Below are 20138 nucleotides of genomic sequence, written 5' to 3' on the forward strand. Positions count from 1 at the left end.
TAAGGCAATCGTTCTCTGTTGCGCAGGTACGCTATAGGACACGCGGAAAGGCCAATGTTGGAGAGCAAAGTCGGCTGGATCGACATTCTGGCGAACGACACGCATCAGTTTTATTATCACAACAACACCGGAGGGCCGACTATAAAGGTGAACGAACTTGCCAAATAAATGTCAGCGGTATTTCGTATTACAAGAAATATAAACATTATTCTCCTTCTTGAACTTATCAGCTGAAGATGATCGTTTAATGTCTCTTCTGTATACTCGGCTACAGTTGCATGAACTCACCGACAAATGTCAGCGACGTCTCGTGTGTCATATCACTTCATATTACAAGAAATATGGACCTTAAAACGTCTTTATATGTCGTAGAAGGGTATAGAAAAATTATGTTCTTCGTATGGCTACATTTATTTCAATGCTTGAATATTAATTACAAACGAATCGAACTTCGTTTCATCTGAAAAGAAACGCGCAACGTTCATGTTTGTTAGACTTCGTTAAAATCAAGGGGTTGATCCGCTGAAGATGATGTAACATTCGTTTAACAGTTGCATTTCAGAGCGAGATCGATGCATTTTGTTTCGCGTGCAAAAACTTGCGTCACCATCGCATCGACGACGAGGTATACTAATCCGTTTGTTCGTCCGTTCGGTTTCAGAGCCTCTACATCACAGCACTGTACTTCACCTTTAGTAGTTTAACGTCGGTGGGCTTTGGAAACGTAGCGCCGAACACGGACACCGAGAAGATCTTTACGATAGCCGTCATGTTGATCGGATGTGTGTAAACGTTTCCACAATCATTACATTGTTCGTTTCGTGGTATGTACTTAATCGACGCTTCTCCGCAGCTCTGATGTACGCCAGTATCTTCGGCAACGTCTCGGCGATCATACAGAGGTTGTACAGCGGCACGACGAGATACCACACACAGATGCTCCGCGTCCGCGAGTTCATACGGTTCCACCAGATCCCGAATCCGCTCCGTCATCGGCTGGAGGAGTATTTCCAGCACGCGTGGACCTACACGAACGGGATCGACATGAACAGTGTTCTGAAAGGGTTCCCCGAGTGCCTTCAGGCGGACATCCGTCTTCATCTGAATAGAAACCTTTTAAACAACTGTAAAGCGTTCGAGGGCGCCAGCCAAGGTTGTTTAAGGTACGCTTTCCCCGCCCTCCCCCGCGACTATGACCCACATTCGACATCGGTGAAACTGCTGTTCGCTAAAAACGTTTCTACAACCCCACGCTCTTTCGTCCGTTCCGCCTTTGAACAGCAGTTTCACGTCGGCGTCTCTTGACACGTTTCTTTTTAACGGATCGTTCTCTCTCCCGTCGAACAGAGCATTATCGTTAAAATTTAAAACAACGCACGCACCGCCCGGCGACACGTTGGTTCATCGCGGTGACGTTCTCACGTCCCTGTACTTCATATCCCGCGGCAGCATAGAGATATTAAAGAGCGACGTGGTGATGGCGATCCTGGGCAAGGACGACATCTTCGGCGAGAACCCGTGCATCTATACGACCGTCGGCAAGTCCTCCTGCAACGTCCGCATACTCACCTACTGCGATCTGCACAAGATACACAGGGACGACCTGCTGGATGTTCTCGCCCTCTATCCGGAGTTCGCGAACCACTTCAGCCAGAATCTCGAGATCACTTTTAATCTCCGAGACGTACGTACATATACAACGGAAAATTTTTTTCAATATTGCATTGTCATCCAGTTCTGAGCTATGTTTAAAATTTCAAGTCTCTAGCTCATCGGGAAGTTAGTTTAAAATCAATTCCAACATTTGTACCGAACAGACAGACAGACAGACAGACAAGAAAGCGAGCTGATAAAAACGTAGTAAAATAGGACTTTTGAGGACCATTGCGGCCTAGATTGATCTTTTATCTATCGCGTTGGGAATGAGAAGGCGCATCCCGCACCCTTGCAATCCTGGAAAGGATAATACCCCGTAACAGAGACAGACGTTTGACGAATGTACCCGATTTTCAGGAGGAGCAGGCCGGTGTCGATCCAATGTCAGCAAGGTTTCCTGTCAGCACTCCAACGGACGTCGAAGTCGACACTAGGAGATTCGTTTTCCGTCCACCAAGATACCGTCGAGGGCCCATAGGCCCCGGCACCAATCTCATCCCCACCGGTCGACAAGACTCCCTTCAGGGTGACCAGGAAGACTAGTAAGCACTTTTCTATCCTTCGCCGACTAATTTAACCACTTGTAAAACACAGTTTCCTTTGTAAAAGAATGTGTCTGATTTGCAGCGACAAAGCAAGCGGCAACGGAATTCTGGAGTTCAGCACGGAGAAGACCGGCCAGGATGTCACTCCGTTGAACCTGGAGTTCGACGAGCCGAAGCAGCGAAGCTCGACTTTGAACTCGATAACCGGTGAGAGAACGATCATTCTCGAGGATCATGGTCGATGATCTCGCTCCTCCGGTTCTGCGATTTTAACCTTGCGGAGTTACACGAGAACCACTCACCCGTTTACTCTATCCGATTCTCTTTCTCTCTGTCTATCTCTCCTTGTTTGCCTCTACTTTACTGGTCTGAGGAATGTTGTTCTCTGCACGACAACTAGACATTGTTAACCCTTAATTAGCGAGCTGGCTCTGCGGACGTTTTATGTAACCGGTAGATTTGTTCGCAAAAAGCTGTTTCATTTACTGATTTACTTATCTAAATTGTATTCAAAGTACGCGAACAAAGATCGTCGGATAATCTATGGTTGTTTGCGCTGTCTGAGAGCCCGATCTCGCGAACGAAGGGTTAATAATTGATACTTGATCGAAGGATTACGCGCCCTTACACGGTGTCCCCGGTTTCGTTTCCCTCGGATACAAGCCGTTCGGTAAATACGATTGTCTAACGGGGGATGACGGTGCTAATGTGTTCAGGAAAAGGTACCTTTTGAGTAATGCTTTGTTGCGCCAACGCCAGCCGCATATCGAACGCTTATCATTTTTACGAGAGATACGCGATAGAGAAGCGTACACCTACATTGGCTTTCACCCTCCACTCACACGTACGCAATCACGTTCCATTTTTCCTCCGACTTAACCGACTCGTGACACGGATTTTAGACCGGCTAGTAACTCCACGAAGATCTTTTTCCGGTCAAATTAACGGCACCATCGCGAAAAGGTAATTCTCCGCGTCCATCATAGTCCGCTCTGATTGTATTCTCTCCACGATCGCCACGATTCTCATCTGGAAGCGCCACTTGCTCGTGTTTCATGAACGTTTCCCTGCGTAGAACTTTGACGAGAGTCTTCGTAGCGTAGTTCGTCCCTTGCGTAGCCCATTTTTCCGCTAAAACATCCGCTCGACCCAATCGCCACGAGAATCTTGACAGCCGGTAGAGAGCTCGAGAGCCGCGACACGCAGGCTTTGTAAATATGTAACGCAGGTTGTGTAAATATCGACGAAGTAGCAGGATGTATGATAGTTTGCACGAGACTATAGTCGCCTATCCACGTTCCGAAACTGATTCAACCCTGCTGGAACCCTCGATGAAAGCAGAAGAGCGGTCGAGGCGATTGGGTCGGGAGAGGCGTGTGCAGCGTTTAAGCTTTGCGTTTGCGTTTGACATCCCGAGTTCGTTAACACCTTGAAACCTGGTTGTTCAGGCATGCTAACCCATCTCAAGCGCAGCATACCGGACCTGCGTCAGCACAAGATCCACCTGCAGCCACTGACCAGTCACGATTACCTCGCGAAGCAGAGTAAGTATACCTTCTCCGGTTTCGTAGACGGATTACCCTACTCGATAAGAAAATACAACTCCACCACGTGTCTAGAGAAGTTTGTGACACAGTTACGATCACCCGGCGAGTACCAACAGAGAGACACCCAAGTGGAGAATTGTCTCTCTTGTCTCTCTTTTTCTCTGTTTATATCACTACTTTATATCTATCTATCTTGTAATTCTCTTCTTCACCGCTGACCTCTACCCCCTCGTTCGCCTTCGTTCCCCATTCCCCTTGGATATACACGAGAGGCACGTTTAGAGGATAGGAAGCCTTCTCTCTGTTATCTTCTATCGGTCTCCGAGTCGGTACACTGATTCTCTGCGTGGGTGTTTATCCAGTGACTACGCCGTTGATGAGGCCAGCCAGGAGGAGCTCGGCCGCCGGTGAAAGCTGCCTCAGCCAGAACAACGTGCATCCGACATCCACGACGTCCAGTCATTACACCACGCCGTCGCCACCGCAACATCCGCAGTCTCAGGGTGGGTTAGGTGGCCTAAGCGCTGCGACTAAGATGACAGCTATCACACCTACCTCGGACCCTGTCCCGACCTTCTACGGACGTCTCGTGGACGCGCGCTGCGACGAAACCGTCTTCGCGATCAAATATCCTTGACACAGACACTTAAAGGACAGCTCCCTCATCCGTCCTCCATTTCTCTGACTTCGTTTATCCGGGAAGACAAGCACAGGGTGTACAAAAAGTCTCTCTGGATTGATGGACATTTGTAAGAGGAACTTCTTCCCGCAAAATTGTTGTTAAAGTTCCTTTTTACATCCACACCTGCCGCTCATCGGGAAGAGAATAAGTTTGAAAGGAGCCATACGTCGCAAACAAATAGTTATTGAGATATAAGCTGTTAAAGTTCTTGCAAAATTTGATTGTGTGGAATTATACATGATAAAATCAAAGTTGCCAAATATGAAGGAAAATCTTGTATCTATTGTTAGACATAAAAATACTAATCCTACATTATAAAATACTAACTATACTTCTTCTGAATATACAGGGTGTCTCAGCTAAAGAAGGCCACCTAAATATCTCCTTTATTTTTAGTGGCAGAATAAATATTTATAGCATAATTTAAATGGTATCGACGGAGGAATCTCACGAAAGAACAATTTTTTTTTACCTTGAGTACCAAAAAATGTGATAAAATTGTAGGATAATATTAGGATTACATTTGAACTTACTGTTTACGTTATAAGTCCTTATAGTGATGTCCGTTGGCATAATATTATATGGCTCCTTTCAAGCTTACTCTCTTCTCAGTGGGTGGAAGATGTTGATTATAAAAAATACATGAACAACAATTTTCTTTGTTGCAGACAATTTTGTCTTTTGATCCAGGGGTGTAGATTGACTCGTAGAACAGACAACCGTTACTTTTCATACACCCTGTACTTCGATTTCGATCTCCTGCATTGAAAATCAAAAAAAGCTCTAACATAGCTCACAGACCAGCATTGAAATATTTTTCAAAATGAAGAAGCCGTCGGTTTTCGATCGCGAGGTTTTGTCCGGGGACGCGTCGGTGTTCGAGGAACGACGAAGAGGATACCTGAGGGCCACTTCCGATATTACAAAGTTCCGCGAGCGCCTCGCACCGCACCTAACCGGCCGAACAACCATTATCACGGACCAGTCAATTTGACGAGCTGCTCTGTATCTTTTTCAGGGGACTTCCAGAGCGGACCAGGCCGGCCTATGGAGGAGATCAACGCCAGAATAGACCAGCTGTCGCGTCAGGTGTCCTCTCTGGAGCACTCGATGGCCGGAGACATTCGGCTGATCCTGACGTTGCTCCAGCAGACGTTGAACTCTTCGAGGGAGAGCTCGAGCATCGAGATGATGCCTGGCACAGCGCCAGCTGGTAAACAAGGAAGCAGAGCTCCAGCTTTGGTCCAGCGGTCGGCTAGCGAGCCACAACCGCCGAGCATACCACCATCAACCAATGGCAATGGGAAGATCCAGCCGAGCACCTCCCATGGATTGTTCAGGTGAGGAATCGTAAGTCACCACGGATTCGAAGTCGGTCGGGAATTGATGATCATCGCGGCTGCTACTCGGAGAAACGGCTGTCTGACCAATGGCGGCCTGTTCCACTTGGAAATAGTGAATTCACTCGTGAATTACGAGTTCCTACTTTCAAAAGTATCGTTAATTAATCATTTGTTAACGCTGGATCCGTCAGGCGAAGATCTTCGCGCAAAAATACGGCGAGTCCACTTCTATTAAATTGATACAAATTAAAATTGTGATTCCAGTTTCATTAGGTCGTTCAGAAAGATCGTTTTCTCAAGGGAAAATGAAAGTACAGATGAAAAATTGAAAAATCGTCACCTTTTTCCTTCGCGATTGCGACGAACAACAATTTTTTTTAAATTATTTGCGCATCAGCTAGCAAACTAATCCTTCTAACGTCGCGAAAAAACTCGAGCTGTTGGGTCCAATTTTGAAAAAGTCATTCGTTTCCGAAAGGTGTACGAAAGGTTGTTGCGCCAGGGAGTCCAATTGCTAAAATTGTAAAGATGCTTTGATTAGCAATGTCGTGCAATTAAAAGGAAGATCTCGGACGCTGTCTCTCCGACGTAGCACCGTTAGTCTGTCTGTTCTAGCGATAACTGTGTCTTTCTGTCTCTGTCTCACTGTTTTTTCTCTCTTTCTATCTCTTTCTGTCTGTCTGTCTCTCCGTTATTTTCTCTTTCCTGTCGTTCTCTCCGTTTCTCTGTATTCGAAATGATGTTCGAGTCGACCTGGACCGGATACGCAGAGAACGGTGGGGCGAGCGTGTTTCCGCGTGCGAATGCGTGTGTGTGCGTGCGTGTACGCGGACGCGCGTGTTTGTCTGTCTGTGTGTCGTGTTTATTCTTAATCATTTTTGTCAAGTAGAAATTGATTCTGTTTTTCCTAGGAAGTAATCAATGTTTTTATTCTTGGAAAGCTTTCTTTCGAAATCCCTGGATCAGTTGCATTTGATTTCGGCGTCTTTTATTTTGGAAAGGTTGGACAAGTTCCGAAGGTGACCATAAATCATACTCTTCTTTGAAAACCCTTTTTTTTGCGAGCAGTGTCGCGCGAGTAGAGAAACGATATACACGATTTGCGGAGCGCTCTCTACGCAATACGGTGTACAGAGAGAAAACCGGTTGCGTAAAAATCCGCTAGCCTAATTCTCGCTAAACGTCCTCTTTTCCACGGTCTCGTAAGTACTGTTTAACCTTTGTACCTTCTTGTCCGCTCAGTCTGCGCCTCTTCGTCCTTCTCGTCGGAATTTCTTCGCATTCCTCTGTCGAGACGCGATCAATTGGGAAACCATAATCGACATCGACATTCGCATCGATCCGGTACCTCGTAGATCTCTCTTTTTTTCCGAAGATAGCGCTACATCTCTTCTGTTACGTTGCGATCGATAGACTGTCATACCTTCTCTCCCTGTTTCTTTCGAGCGCCGATCTCTTTCGACCCTCCATTCTGTCATTAAGATACGCGTCCTTCAGAAAGTTCAACCATCGAGGATTTCTCCCGAAAGTGCAACGCAACAGTGTAGAACCTACTAAGAGCGCTGGCTTTGCTTCTATCTATTCCGACACTAATTTTATAACAGAAGAAATCTTGAACTAATTACTTAAAATTTTGGGGAAAAATATTCTTAATCATTTAACTGAATTCGGTATTTTATGGAGAACCAGGAAAAAAAATTATTTTCTCCTTTTTAGTGCATTTTAATATAAGCGAGGTTTTTAAAAAGTTTTTTTTATATATTTTATTCGAAGTGCAATCATGACATTAGTGACTACATATATATAAAAATAAAAGCGTGGAGCGCTAAACTATATCGACGTAATCTTCGTGGGCGCCGTAACAAGTTTTTTTTATATATTTTTTTATTATTCAATGACCTATATTATGAAATATAAAAATGGTACTTACTAAATATGATCGTATAATAGCTACATCTAATCAAAATAAAACAAGAAAATCAAGCTGGAAGCTTGTATTCTTTAATCACCATTTTGTTGAAGACAAGTGTCCGGTGATTTATGGACACAAGTGTACGTACGCGAAACTCGAACGGATTAATTCCCGAGAACACTTTCTCCCGAGTGTCGCGTCCAAGTGCTCTCAATCGGTCACACCAATGCTCAAGCACTCTCGCGAGGAATCATCGCGAGTTCACGTTTCCCCATCCGACGATATTGTCGAGCTCAAGGAAATTTTCCAAGAAAATACTCTTAGACAATTTCTTCTATTTTTTTTCCTGAATCGTTCACACGCTAGAGCATTCGGCGATTGTTTTAGACATCGCCGAACACTTATCGCAGAGTTCGTCCGTTTCAGACCCATCCTCGAATCCGCTTGAAAAAGAAAAGCCCACGCTAGATCATCCACGAACCATATTATAGCACACACCGCTTAACCTTGCAACCTCTGTAGCAACGTATATAGTCCCGTGGCGATGGAACGAGGTAAGACATTCAACTAGTAGCTGATTCCACGAGTATGAACTGCCACCACGTAGTACATAAGTTTTCATTAGTGCACAAGCATTTACGTATGGTCTGCTAGTTCTGTTTAGCGGCGGCGCGGTCTCGACAGCCTTGGAAAAGTAAGAAAGAATTCAAATAAAATCTTGGAAAAATTATTCGTCGAGTTTTGAGAGATTTTCAGTTTCAAGATCGTTTAGAGATGACGAATTTAGAGGGCTGGGATGTGTCAAGACTGCGTCGCGATCCTTTTAGCATCCGAGTGAGGGTACGTTGGTGTCGGAGCTGAGATAGAAGCTGTAAGAACGATGATAGGAGCAGCTTAAGTTTAGTTTTTCAGTCATAAAAAGCGCTAGATAAAGGATCAATCTAGGCAGCAGTCGTCGAAAGTCGTATTTTTACGTTTACCAAGACTAATTTTCATTATTCGGAAGCATAAACTGCGCATGTAGCTATTTTCATAAAGCTGCGATAGCTACATGCTGCCGAATAATACAACTTACGTCTCGTAAACCTAGAAACAGGACTTTGTGAGGTTGACTGTGGTCCAGATCGATCTCTTATCTAGCGCTTTTCACTACTGAAAAACCCCATCTGAAAAACCCAATCCTTGAAAGGAGAACACCCCCTTAAGAATATCTCTATTACTCCACGAAAAGATAATTCTTGTTGCTACAATTTAACACTAAATTGCATCGAGGAAGAGAACTGAAGACCGCATTTTTACGGCTCGCTCCTATCCTCGCTCTGATCGTCTCCAGTTTCGACGTGAACGTAGCCTAATCTCCTGCCAAATCACGATAATCTCGATCACGAAGAGACAGCGGCGCGTGTCTCGGTAGAGCGACCGCTGACAATGTCGATGTCGGATTACTTAAAGGATACGCCCCCGTAGGAGTCCCGTAAACGCTGCCAGAGCTGCGACACTGTTCGGGACACTTAGAGGAATTAGAGGCCTACCGAATCCCCTTGTACATAAATCACGTGCTTCAAGTATGAATTCAAGCTCTGCTGCTCGTAGCGGTGCAAGTGCCGCTGCACCGGGCCTCGATCATCGACTCGATTAACACGTTCCATACGATTACCGGTATTCGACAGACCGCAGCCGAGGGAACCGGCGTCCACGTCCTCGGGAACCTCTCGCCTGACGGTCACGTCGGACACGTCCGCCCTGGCGACTGCCCTACAATCGGCCCTGAACGGAAGAACGGCGCCGACGAGGTCGCAAAGTCAACCTGTCGACCTGGCGGTGCCACCAAACACTCAGCAGACACACATGCCGCACGCCTGGCACAGCCAACCCGCTGCTTTCAGGAGAGGAGAGTTCAGGAGCGGGTGAGCTGTTTGGTTAAACTTTTCCCTGCGTCAATTTCTGCCTTTTTCCTGTCTCTAATCCAGCAGATTTGGCGGCGCTCTTACCTATCAAAAACACTGTAAATTTCTCAACTTTAAGGATGTTCTGGAGGTACAATGGGAGACAAAAAATCCGAAATCCACCAATATATTGGCAATGAAAGCCATACATGAGTATATTTTGCATTAAAAAAATTGATTAATTTAAAAAGCTTTCGTTCCATTAATGAATTTCATGTTATATTTATTTTTTAATCAAATTGTCTTCATATTATAAAAAATTGTAAGTGACTTTTGCGAATAATTGTACCCTCTGATTATACCTACATATATGTATTCAGTGGTCTACACAGTTGTCGCGTTTCCATGCTAGTGAGAAGGACAACACGATTTTGACGTTTTGTAACAGTTTATAATTTTTTGCTCTGTAACTGTTTAGTGAATCCTAATAAATTTTGAACATAATTAATTGCATAATTTTTACTATATATAAGAAAAAGCTGGAGTATCTAGTTGCGTCTTTTCAAGGTTTAAATAGGGTTTGAAGTGGAATTCTATGAATTCTCCATAAGAAGACGTGTTAAAATGTGCAAACTTTAAGTTGCTATAATTATTATACTAAGTTGCTATAATAGAAAATATGCCGGCCCGTCCACGCATACGAAAATACAAGAGTGTTGTCGGTAAGGTAGGGAGTGAAATGGTAAAAAATTTTTTTCGAGTCGCCAAAAATCCTTCTAACAATCGTCATTATAGTCAAAAAAGAACCTATTCCCACAGTTTCATCCAATTCTGAGCACGGATGTAAACGGAAACTTCGCCCCGCTTTCTTAAAATTCATCTACAAAAATTGAATATTTCATAAACATCCGCAGTCTACCCATAACTTTTGAATCTCCAAGGCTGGAAACTTGGATTTTTGGCAGTTTCTCTCGCAAATCTACTGGATTCGATAGGGAAAAGGCAAACAGTTCTGTTTACGCAAAGAGCAGCCAGTTGTTTCATCAAGTTACCTCTAATTTCAATTTTCACCACAATGTAACGTTCCAGGTACAGCTCGTTCAACAAACGCTCGGAGCCGGAGGGCGACGACCCATGGAGCTGCGTGGTGTCGGTGTCGGATCGAGGAGGAATCCAGCGTCCCCGTAGCAGCGAGTCGCGAAAAGAGCCGCCGAATCACCGAGGATCCAGCGATCTGGCGAGCAGTCAGCGATCGGACAGCAGACAACCTGGTCAGGAGATGACAGCGCAGGCCGTCGGCCCGCGGCAAGAGTCCTCGAGGCAGACCAGCGAGGACATGTCCTGGGAGTTCACGATAAACGAGGCGCCGATCGCGAGATTAGAGTCGTTGGACGAACTCGATCAGGACCACGGCAGTTAAGGGCAACGATCTCGCCACGTTCTGAAGATATCTCACGGCGAGACGCGACCAGAGGCGGCGTCGAGCGACCGATCGTCGTATTCGGATGGCTGTGGACTCCTTCCGTTTCCCTTCGAAGGATCTAGCGAACATGCCGGAACATCCGACGAGCACACCGAGCGATTTTCTTCCGAAGATCCGCCAGTCGTTCGCCTGACAACCAATTTCTTTCTACGTTTGCATTCGATCGCTTCGAAAGCGTCCTTGTGGTGCATGGCACGCGATCCCGACGCGTTTTATACTTTTTCCTAGCATTAACGTCTCGGATGTTCTTGGGGAATCATTTTTTTATTTCGTAGAGACGCGAGCGTATGGTGTCCGATGTTTTGTCACTTTCGTTTGAGAAAATAAGACGTCTGTTTTTTGTCTAAGTCGAACGACCAGCTTGCGAATTACTCGAGACGAGTTTGTTCGGACTTGAAGTAAAGTTAAGGGCCGATTTCGAGATCGTACATCACTTTTACAATCGTTTGCCAACTACGTTACCAAACCAGTGCCCAATCAGCAACTTCGGTGTTCACACGAGCGTACAAAAAGAATCTACTTTTAGCGAGCTTATCGGATTACGAGCTCGGCAGATCTCCGGAAGAAAATCGGCCGGCGATCGTCGGAGCGACGGGACGTAAGCTTAACGAGCGAGGAGGCGACGGAAAGCCGGAACAGAAAGAGGGAAAGAGAGAGTTCGCGGAAGGAGAAACAATTGCCTTTGGAGTTCTATCCGTGGCCTCGTGTCGACGCTGCATCCTTCGAGGAATTTTTTAATCGACGAACAGACACATGCCCATGCTCTCGCACACGTGCTCGACGTATATACTCCTCGGAGCACACAGGCCGAGGCACACACACGGACAAAGGGAAGATTCGCCTTTTCGTTTCCGGGAGGCTTTCGTTGCTCGCGAGAGAACAGGAGACCGGAGGAAACGCTGGCGTGGGAGGAGAATTTCTAATAAATATAATATGAAAGTACAAGGAGGCAGAGCGGAGGTGGATCGATTTGTTAGCGGAGAGAGCGGAGTTCAGAGAGAAAGAGAGAGAGAGAGTAAGAGGAAAATTGGATATCGCGTGTAGAGAGAAGAGAAAAGAGAACCGAAGCTCGAGGAATTTGTGAAATTCCGGAGCGCTTATATCGCGTCACGGTGAGACCGCGTAGTTATTGAAATTATTAAGGAAATTATATCGACTGAGAGCACCTTCGTTTTTTAAATGCTTGTAGGCAACGTGTTTCGTGGGCGAGGGGTAAGATAGCGATCGGGGAAGTTGACGAAGGGCATTGCCAGATTGCGAGAGAGAGACGACGGGAGTCGGAGGTTCGGGAACCGCGGGAAAACGATATTCTGTGTGCCACCTTTTATCGCGTTGAAGTACGGTCGCAATGTCCTTTATACAGACACACACCGGCAAGCTGCAGAGAGGGATTGAGGGGCGAAAGAGATAGAGGATAGTGAAAAAACAGAATAAAGGGAACCCACGGAGAAAACACAACAGAGAACATACAGAGGGAAAAGAAATTGAGAAACACACACGAGGCGAGGGAGACGCTATTCGGGGAAATTATCACGGAGAGAATTTAGATAATTACTAATATTCTTACTATTATTATTGTTATATTATTATGATTATTATGATTATTACCGATTATTATTGTATTATAATATGATTATCGCCATAAACAAAGTAGGGAAGAAAAGCGCGCGACGGGGGGTGAGAAAGGAGGCCGGTGAATAGAGTTTAATGAAATATCCTGTTTCGGTATTTCGGGGGAAAAAATGGGGCGAAAACGACAAAAAACAGTTGGGTAAAACGATTGCCTGCGCAATAAACGATTATTATAAATAACTATACATATTATACATAATGAAAATGCGTGCGTGCGTGTACGCGTGAACGCGCGAACGCATTTGTCGCGCGTCCCCGCGCGTTGTAACAAATTTTTTACAAAGCATCTCTCGAATTTTCATTGTATCGTATATTTGCTCCTAAGCGTACGTTCGTTTCTCTTCCTCTCTTTTCGTTCTCGAACACCTCCCGAGTTTACTTTCTTTCGACCACCCGTGAGAAAAGAAAAACAACGCGATCTATATCACGCGGTGATACGAGGGTGAAAAACGGCGATCGGTGATCCACGATCGGCTGCCCGAAGTCCCGCGCGATTCCCGTCGCGAGGAAAATGGTTCGAGGTCCTGCGAAAGAAATATTTCGCGGTGTCTTTTGATACGGCGAACATAAACGACGGACAAACGGAGACGGGATTATCGGATCGAAGGGCGGACGATCGCGGACAATCGATCGCCGGTCTAATTCGTTCTTTGCTCAGTATTTTAGGCTGTAAATGATACCGATACATTCGACGTAACGATTAAACGACTCGTAGTTACTTTTGCGACGAGAGGAACAGCGGCGCAGCGCTACCGAGAAGCAGCTTTTTAATTACAAATAGAGATGGTTATCTTTGATTATTACTTACCAAGTAGTACACGCAGCACACGTGGATTTTCGCACCTAGGTACACGGCGAAACGATTACGGATTTATTCGCGGATTGTCCTTTAACGCGGACGTTCGAGACATGGTCCAACAAAAAGTTAAAAAATAAAAACAAGTAGGGGGGCAGCAGTGATTTGCGAGAAAGTAGAGAGCCTTGTGTTCCGTTTTCTTTGACACTTAAAACATACGACCAAATAACGATATATAGTATCTTTCTTACGATTTAGCATCGAGAGATCTATTTGATTCCGAACGTCGCAGCCGAATCTTCAGTGTTCCGATTCGTCTGAACGAAAGAACGTCACTGCTGTTCTCAAACGAGAACGCGACGTGATCGAGCGAGTTTATCGAAAGATCGATCAACCTAATCTCTTCTAGCAGCTCGAGCGCGAGTCCGCGTCGGAGGAAAGCCGGCTTCCGTCGATCGTCGTCGACACTCATAGATCCATAATAATCGCGTCCGCAAGTCTGTAATCGAGCTAAAATGTAACAACGAATACGCAGATTCGAAGGAAAGTATTTCGCTTTATAATCGTCACCAGCTCATTCTCGAATCGGGGAGACGAGGAACAGGTGTACTCCGACGAAAACTCGCGCTGGAGGTTTTCGAGATGACGGGAGAACTTCATTTTCCCTGAAACAGGGTCGATCAACACTTTATCTGCCGGAAGTTGTCGCTAGAACTTTCAGTAAGATCCGCATTGAATTCTGTACTATATTTTTCGATCTATGCGAATCCGCATTTTGTAAAAACGCGAACAAAGAGTAAACGATCCTTTGTGTTTGACGTTTTCGAGAAAAGGTATGAACGATAAATTGTAGGGAAGACTTCCGATGGATAAAGCGTTGTTTAGAGCGTAAAGATGGCCGCTCGTCCGTCGTCGTTCACGATCGAGCGAACTCTTCATGGACCTGAAAGTCCTCGCACGAATGGCTTAGGGTATCTCGATTAACAATTCCGGGACGAACGAACCAAAAGGAGAAGAGGGCAAGTTCAGAGGGGAAGATGATGAAAATAACGAGCGACCCTCGCGACCGTCATCCGATATGACTTACGTCCGCCGTCGGCAGGATGTTTGCGGCCGATCCGTTGATAGACACGCGCTTTGTTAATTAATCCCATTAACTTAGAGAACAGTCGCAGTAGCTGTTTCGTGGAAACATTAGCTTCGAGAATCTAATCCGATGAGATTCGACTGAGATATTAGGCGGTGGCAAGGTTTCGGCCGACGGTGCACGTTCATACATGCGCGTACACACATAATGTATCCGTTTTTTATCGAAGCTGCCTCTCGCTTATCAATTCTACCGCGGCTGAACCGAGGAGAGGGAGAGAGTGTGAGAAAGCGAGAAATTCACAGAGATAAGAGTGGGAAGGATGAAACGTATATAGGTGCGAGAGACACGTTCCAAAGGGTGTTGTTCGAGGTAGATTCGTGCCAGGACCGAGATTACGTGGTCACGACCAGGCTGTGCGACGGGATTCTGTCGAGAGTGATCCTCGGGGCTGTTTATTAATCCTCGTTCTCGTTAAACCCAGAAACTCGAGCGCTGTTCGATCGACTCTTGATCAATTTATTGATAAATTCAACTCGAATGGTTAGCACTGGAATGGCGACTCTGAGAGGCATCACTAAAAATTGCTCTACCATTATTCAAAATATTGGTTGCGTTGTTAAATTTGTCGGTATCTAATCAATTACTAGACATTTAGGTATTGTATGACGTGTTACACCAATTTCATAGCCATAAAACTTACAAAATTATAGGGAATGGAAATGTTCTAGGAAGAAATGTTTAATTTTCGAATTAGAATAGCTCCGACTGCAAAGAATTAATGAAGTTTAGTAAATCAGTCATTTCCTATAGAACTGAAGCTAATATTGATCCAACCAAACATTTAGGTATTCTAATGAGATATTATACCAATTTTATATCCATCAAATTTGCAAAATCATAGGGAATGGAAAGATGCTGGCTACGAAGAAATGTTTAATTTCCGAGTTAAGATAGCTCCGAGTGCGAAGGGTTAAATAATAATTTATGCAATTATGGCTCCTAAAACTGTTCATTATAAAATTTCAGTATAAAATTCGACGGAATTCAGTACGATTTTAATTTATTTCTGATCCGAAAAGACTAGATTTTCCGCAGTCTATGCTGAAGGGCTGTTGGATCTGCGCGCGAGTTTCTACAAGCATATCTATCAAAGATCTTTCGAACGATCGAAAGGCGAGGAGACCGAGGATCACTCGTAGGGGATCGCGTCTTTCGTTTGTAAAGCGATTGCGAGGATATTAACGCGGGATGAGATTACGATGTGGCGGAATAAATGGAGGGAAGATGTAACGAAATATCCTAACCCCGCGGTAGATGAATTTACTCGCGTTTTTTCCCAGATTACGCAATTTAAGATTGTTCTGTATATATATGACATAACCTTGGATCGTATCGATTATAAACGGTGAGCGCACTGATTTGTAACACGTAACAAGAACGAGAGGAAGCGAGCGAGAGAGAAAGTGAGTGAGAAAGAGAGAGAGAGAACGAGGGAGAACGTGTGTGCGTGTGTGTTGTGAGAGGGAAAAGAAAAAACAAGATTTTTGTACCATCCCCTGAATCAATTCCTGCTCTTCGCCCTGGCATCATTCGATCCGGATCAAATTAATCGATTTCAAGAAACCCTAATCATATATTTGTTATTCAACCGGAGAAGAGAATATACGGTTAACCGATTTGCTCGAGAAATAAATTGCTGATATTTGATTTCCTAGTTTGATCGATAGTTCTGGTCGTTTTAGAAGGAGCTCTGTATATTTAGATTGTTTTCAAAGATCAAACTCTGCATCGTACGATATACATACAACAAAGTTTGCTTCGGCTGTCAATTAATTATTCGACGCTCAATTTGAAACGAAATTAACGCGATAGGGTGACACGGTGGTGGCAGCAGGAAATGGTGGGGGTGGCGGTGGTCCCGGTGGCGACGAAGCCGTGTTGTGTAAATCTATAAGTTTTCATATATTGCATAAAATATGTTTATTACATATTTTCACTATGCCGACACGTATTTGTGTGCCTTACTGCCCTCTCCTGCCGACATATACATTATCCTTCGATTATTTATCATATCCTTTGAGTTGATATAAGCAGCTTTTTAATTCAATTCAATGAATTATCTCCCTCGCATCGGGAATACTTCTGATTCTCTTTATGGCCGTCGTATTTTTTATTCGTTTTCTTCTGTAATATTGCAATGAATTCGGAATAGGGGAAATCGAAAAGATTTCTGCGATTCTTTCTACAGTAATAAAGGTTCAGTTTTTCTTTCTATGGATATATAATAAAATGTAGAAAAATACGTAGCAGGTTTGGAAAACTCATTTCATCGCTTCCAAGGTAAGTGTAGCATTTATTAATAACAATGTTACAAAGAGTCTTCTTATTATTATTGTCATTACTTAAACTACTTTTCCCCCGTAACCTTTTGCATATACAAAATACAAAACAGATTCATATACTTATATTATCAGATGCATGTTGACTAATCACACACTCTACTGTCTGCCGAGTCTCGTTCATAAGCTAGATCCCTTGGAAGATAACGACTGAGGCGTTAAGTGGGCGTGGGGGGCCTGGTATCACCGACGAGATATAGTATCCTGTGTATAAATTAATATATTATGAATATATTAATAATATATTATAAATCATAATATATCTATATAATAATTATATAGAATCCTATATCTCGTCTGTGGTTGCAGTTTTCAGTGCTTTGACGATTGACTTTCCTGTGCTTTTGATTTTTTCAGAAACACTAGGGCTGCACCAAGTCGATCGAAAACTAACCTGTTTGTCGTTACCATGGACTACAACCAAGTTGTCTACATTAGCAGAGACTAGAACCCATTAGCTTCTATGATGTATGAGATGTTTCTATCACAGACAACGTATAGGACTCGAACAAGATTAGTATAGACATTGTATCACTTCGATGTACATTTTATGTATAAATCTACAAAGAATAAATAAAGACAAAATGTAATAAAGAAGCGTGTCTACGTATATATTTATTGAACCACCAATTTTTCCCGAATGTCCGACTTGCCGTTGAGTTGTACTACTGAATTCCGAATACCTCCTTCGATATCGCGTTCTCCTAATACAAAGTTCAATTTTCGAGATTTTCGAAAATTTTCACCAATTCTCGCCCGTCTGACTTGTCGTTGACTTATACTAATGAATTTCGTGCCACCTCCTTCGATATCATGTTCTCCTAATACAAAGTTCAATTTCCGAGATTTTCGCCAATTTTCGACCGTCTGGCTTGTCATTGACTTATACTACTGAATTTCGAATACCTCCTTCGATATCATGTTCTCCTAATACTTTGTCAATTTTCGAGATTTTCAAAAATTTTCGCCTATTTTCAACCGTCTGACTTGTCGTTGACTTATACTACTGAATTTCGTGCCACCTCCTGCGATATCATGTTCTCCTAATACTTTTTCAATTTTCGAGATTTTCGAAAATTTTCGGCCGTCTGACTTGTCGTTGACTTATACTACTGAATTTCGTGCCACCTCCTGCGATATCATGTTCTCCTAATACTTTTTCAATTTTCGAGATTTTCGAAAATTTTCGGCCGTCTGACTTGTCGTTGACTTATACTACTGAATTTCGAATACCTCCTTGCACATCATGTTCTCCTAATACAAAGTTCAATTTTCGGGATTTTCGAAAATTTTCGCCAATTTTCGACCGTCTGACTTGTCGTTGACATACACTACTGAATTTCGTGCCACCTCCTGCGGTATCATGTTCTCCTAATACTTTCTCAATTTTAGAGATTTTCGAAAATTTTTCGAAAAATCAAACTTTGTATTAGGAGAACATGATATGGAAGGAGGTATCCGAAATTCAGTAGTATAAGTCAACGACAAGTCAGACGGTCGAAAATTTTCGAAAATCTCGAAAATTGAGAAAGTATTAGGAGAACATGATGTCGCAGGAGGTGGCACGAAATTCAGTAGTATAAGTCAACGACAAGTCAGACGGTCGAAAATTGGCGAAAATTTTCGAAAATCCCGAAAATTGAACTTTGTATTAGGAGAACATGATGTGCAAGGAGGTATTCGAAATTCAGTAGTATAAGTCAACGACAAGTCAGACGGCCGAAAATTTTCGAAAATCTCGAAAATTGAGAAAGTATTAGGAGAACATGATGTCGCAGGAGGTGGCACGAAATTCAGTAGTATAAGTCAACGACAAGTCAGACGGTGGAAAATTTGCGAAAATCTCGAAAATTGAACTTTGTATTAGGAGAACATGATATCGCAGGAGGTGGCACGAAATTCAGTAGTATAAGTCACCGACAAGTCAGACGCCCGAAAATTTTCGTATTTATACTAAGAGAGTTCTATTTTCAAAGTTTCCGAAAAAACTTCTTACATCTAAATATCTTCTAGATTATTCCATAATGTGTGCAGGGTGAGAAATAAGAACAGTTTAACTTGTTGTAAATATATTCTTTATTTATACTACCATAACATTACAATTTTAAATGTATACATATAGTGTAGAAACATTGCGTATTACTTAATAAAAATAAATGAAATACTTAATTTATCGCTTATGAAAATACAACACATTCCACAACTCAAGATACGCTTGTCTTGACGGAAACTGCGTGATTCTACCGGACAGCTGTGGACCGTCGCAGAGTATGAGAACTAGTCGTTATCTGACGACAATGTAGAACCCCGACGTAGACTATCGATGTTATCTTTGGATAGATGGATGAATTCTTTTCCCTTAGACTCTGTAACAGAAACAACAAATTCGTTTAAAATTCAATCAACCATCAAACAATAAATCCGAGTTAATAGAAAATAGAAAATTAATCATTCGAGTTGAATGTAAAATCAAAATTAATGTAAATTAAAATTAAATTCAGTAGTATAAGTCAACGACAAGTCAGACGGTCGAAAATTTTCGAAAATCTCGAAAATTGAGAAAGTATTAGGAGAACATGATGTCGCAGGAGGTGGCACGAAATTCAGTAGTATAAGTCAACGACAAGTCAGACGGTCGAAAATCCCGAAAATTGAACTTTGTATTAGGAGAACATGATGTGCAAGGAGGTATTCGAAATTCAGTAGTATAAGTCAACGACAAGTCAGACGGCCGAAAATTTTCGAAAATCTCGAAAATTGAGAAAGTATTAGGAGAACATGATGTCGCAGGAGGTGGCACGAAATTCAGTAGTATAAGTCAACGACAAGTCAGACGGTGGAAAATTTGCGAAAATCTCGAAAATTGAACTTTGTATTAGGAGAACATGATGTCGCAGGAGGTGGCACGAAATTCAGTAGTATAAGTCAACGACAAGTCAGACGGTCGAAAATTTTCGAAAATCTCGAAAATTGAGAAAGTATTAGGAGAACATGATGTCGCAGGAGGTGGCACGAAATTCAGTAGTATAAGTCAACGACAAGTCAGACGGTCGAAAATTGGCGAAAATTTTCGAAAATCCCGAAAATTGAACTTTGTATTAGGAGAACATGATGTGCAAGGAGGTATTCGAAATTCAGTAGTATAAGTCAACGACAAGTCAGACGGC

The 20138-nt window shown here is 43.3% G+C and overlaps 1 protein-coding gene across 15 annotated transcripts in view; it reads left to right on the forward strand.

Annotated features, from left to right (window-relative positions):
• The window catches only part of Sei (potassium voltage-gated channel seizure), a 137526-nt gene extending 120947 nt beyond the window's left edge, over positions 1-16579 (forward strand). For 9 of the 15 annotated variants that reach the window (XM_076437256.1, XM_076437259.1, XM_076437260.1 and 6 more), the window contains 12 exons: positions 27-147; positions 662-782; positions 854-1163; positions 1348-1684; positions 2014-2198; positions 2284-2408; positions 3650-3745; positions 4111-4251; positions 5449-5770; positions 6715-6792; positions 9356-9592; positions 10661-16579. In XM_076437256.1, the coding sequence (XP_076293371.1) occupies positions 27-147; positions 662-782; positions 854-1163; positions 1348-1684; positions 2014-2198; positions 2284-2408; positions 3650-3745; positions 4111-4251; positions 5449-5770; positions 6715-6792; positions 9356-9592; positions 10661-10991 (2404 nt within the window). In that variant the 3' untranslated portion in view covers positions 10992-16579. The remainder of the gene's footprint in view (positions 1-26; positions 148-661; positions 783-853; positions 1164-1347; positions 1685-2013; positions 2199-2283; positions 2409-3649; positions 3746-4110; positions 4252-5448; positions 5771-6714; positions 6793-9355; positions 9593-10660) is intronic. The other 6 variants (XM_076437261.1, XM_076437271.1, XM_076437258.1 and 3 more) reach the window with 5 other exon arrangements.
• The last annotated feature ends 3559 nt before the right edge of the window (positions 16580-20138 follow it).

The sequence above is a fragment of the Lasioglossum baleicum genome, chromosome 13 (assembly GCF_051020765.1).
Source record: "Lasioglossum baleicum chromosome 13, iyLasBale1, whole genome shotgun sequence".
Classification (NCBI taxonomy): Eukaryota; Metazoa; Arthropoda; class Insecta; order Hymenoptera; family Halictidae; genus Lasioglossum; species Lasioglossum baleicum.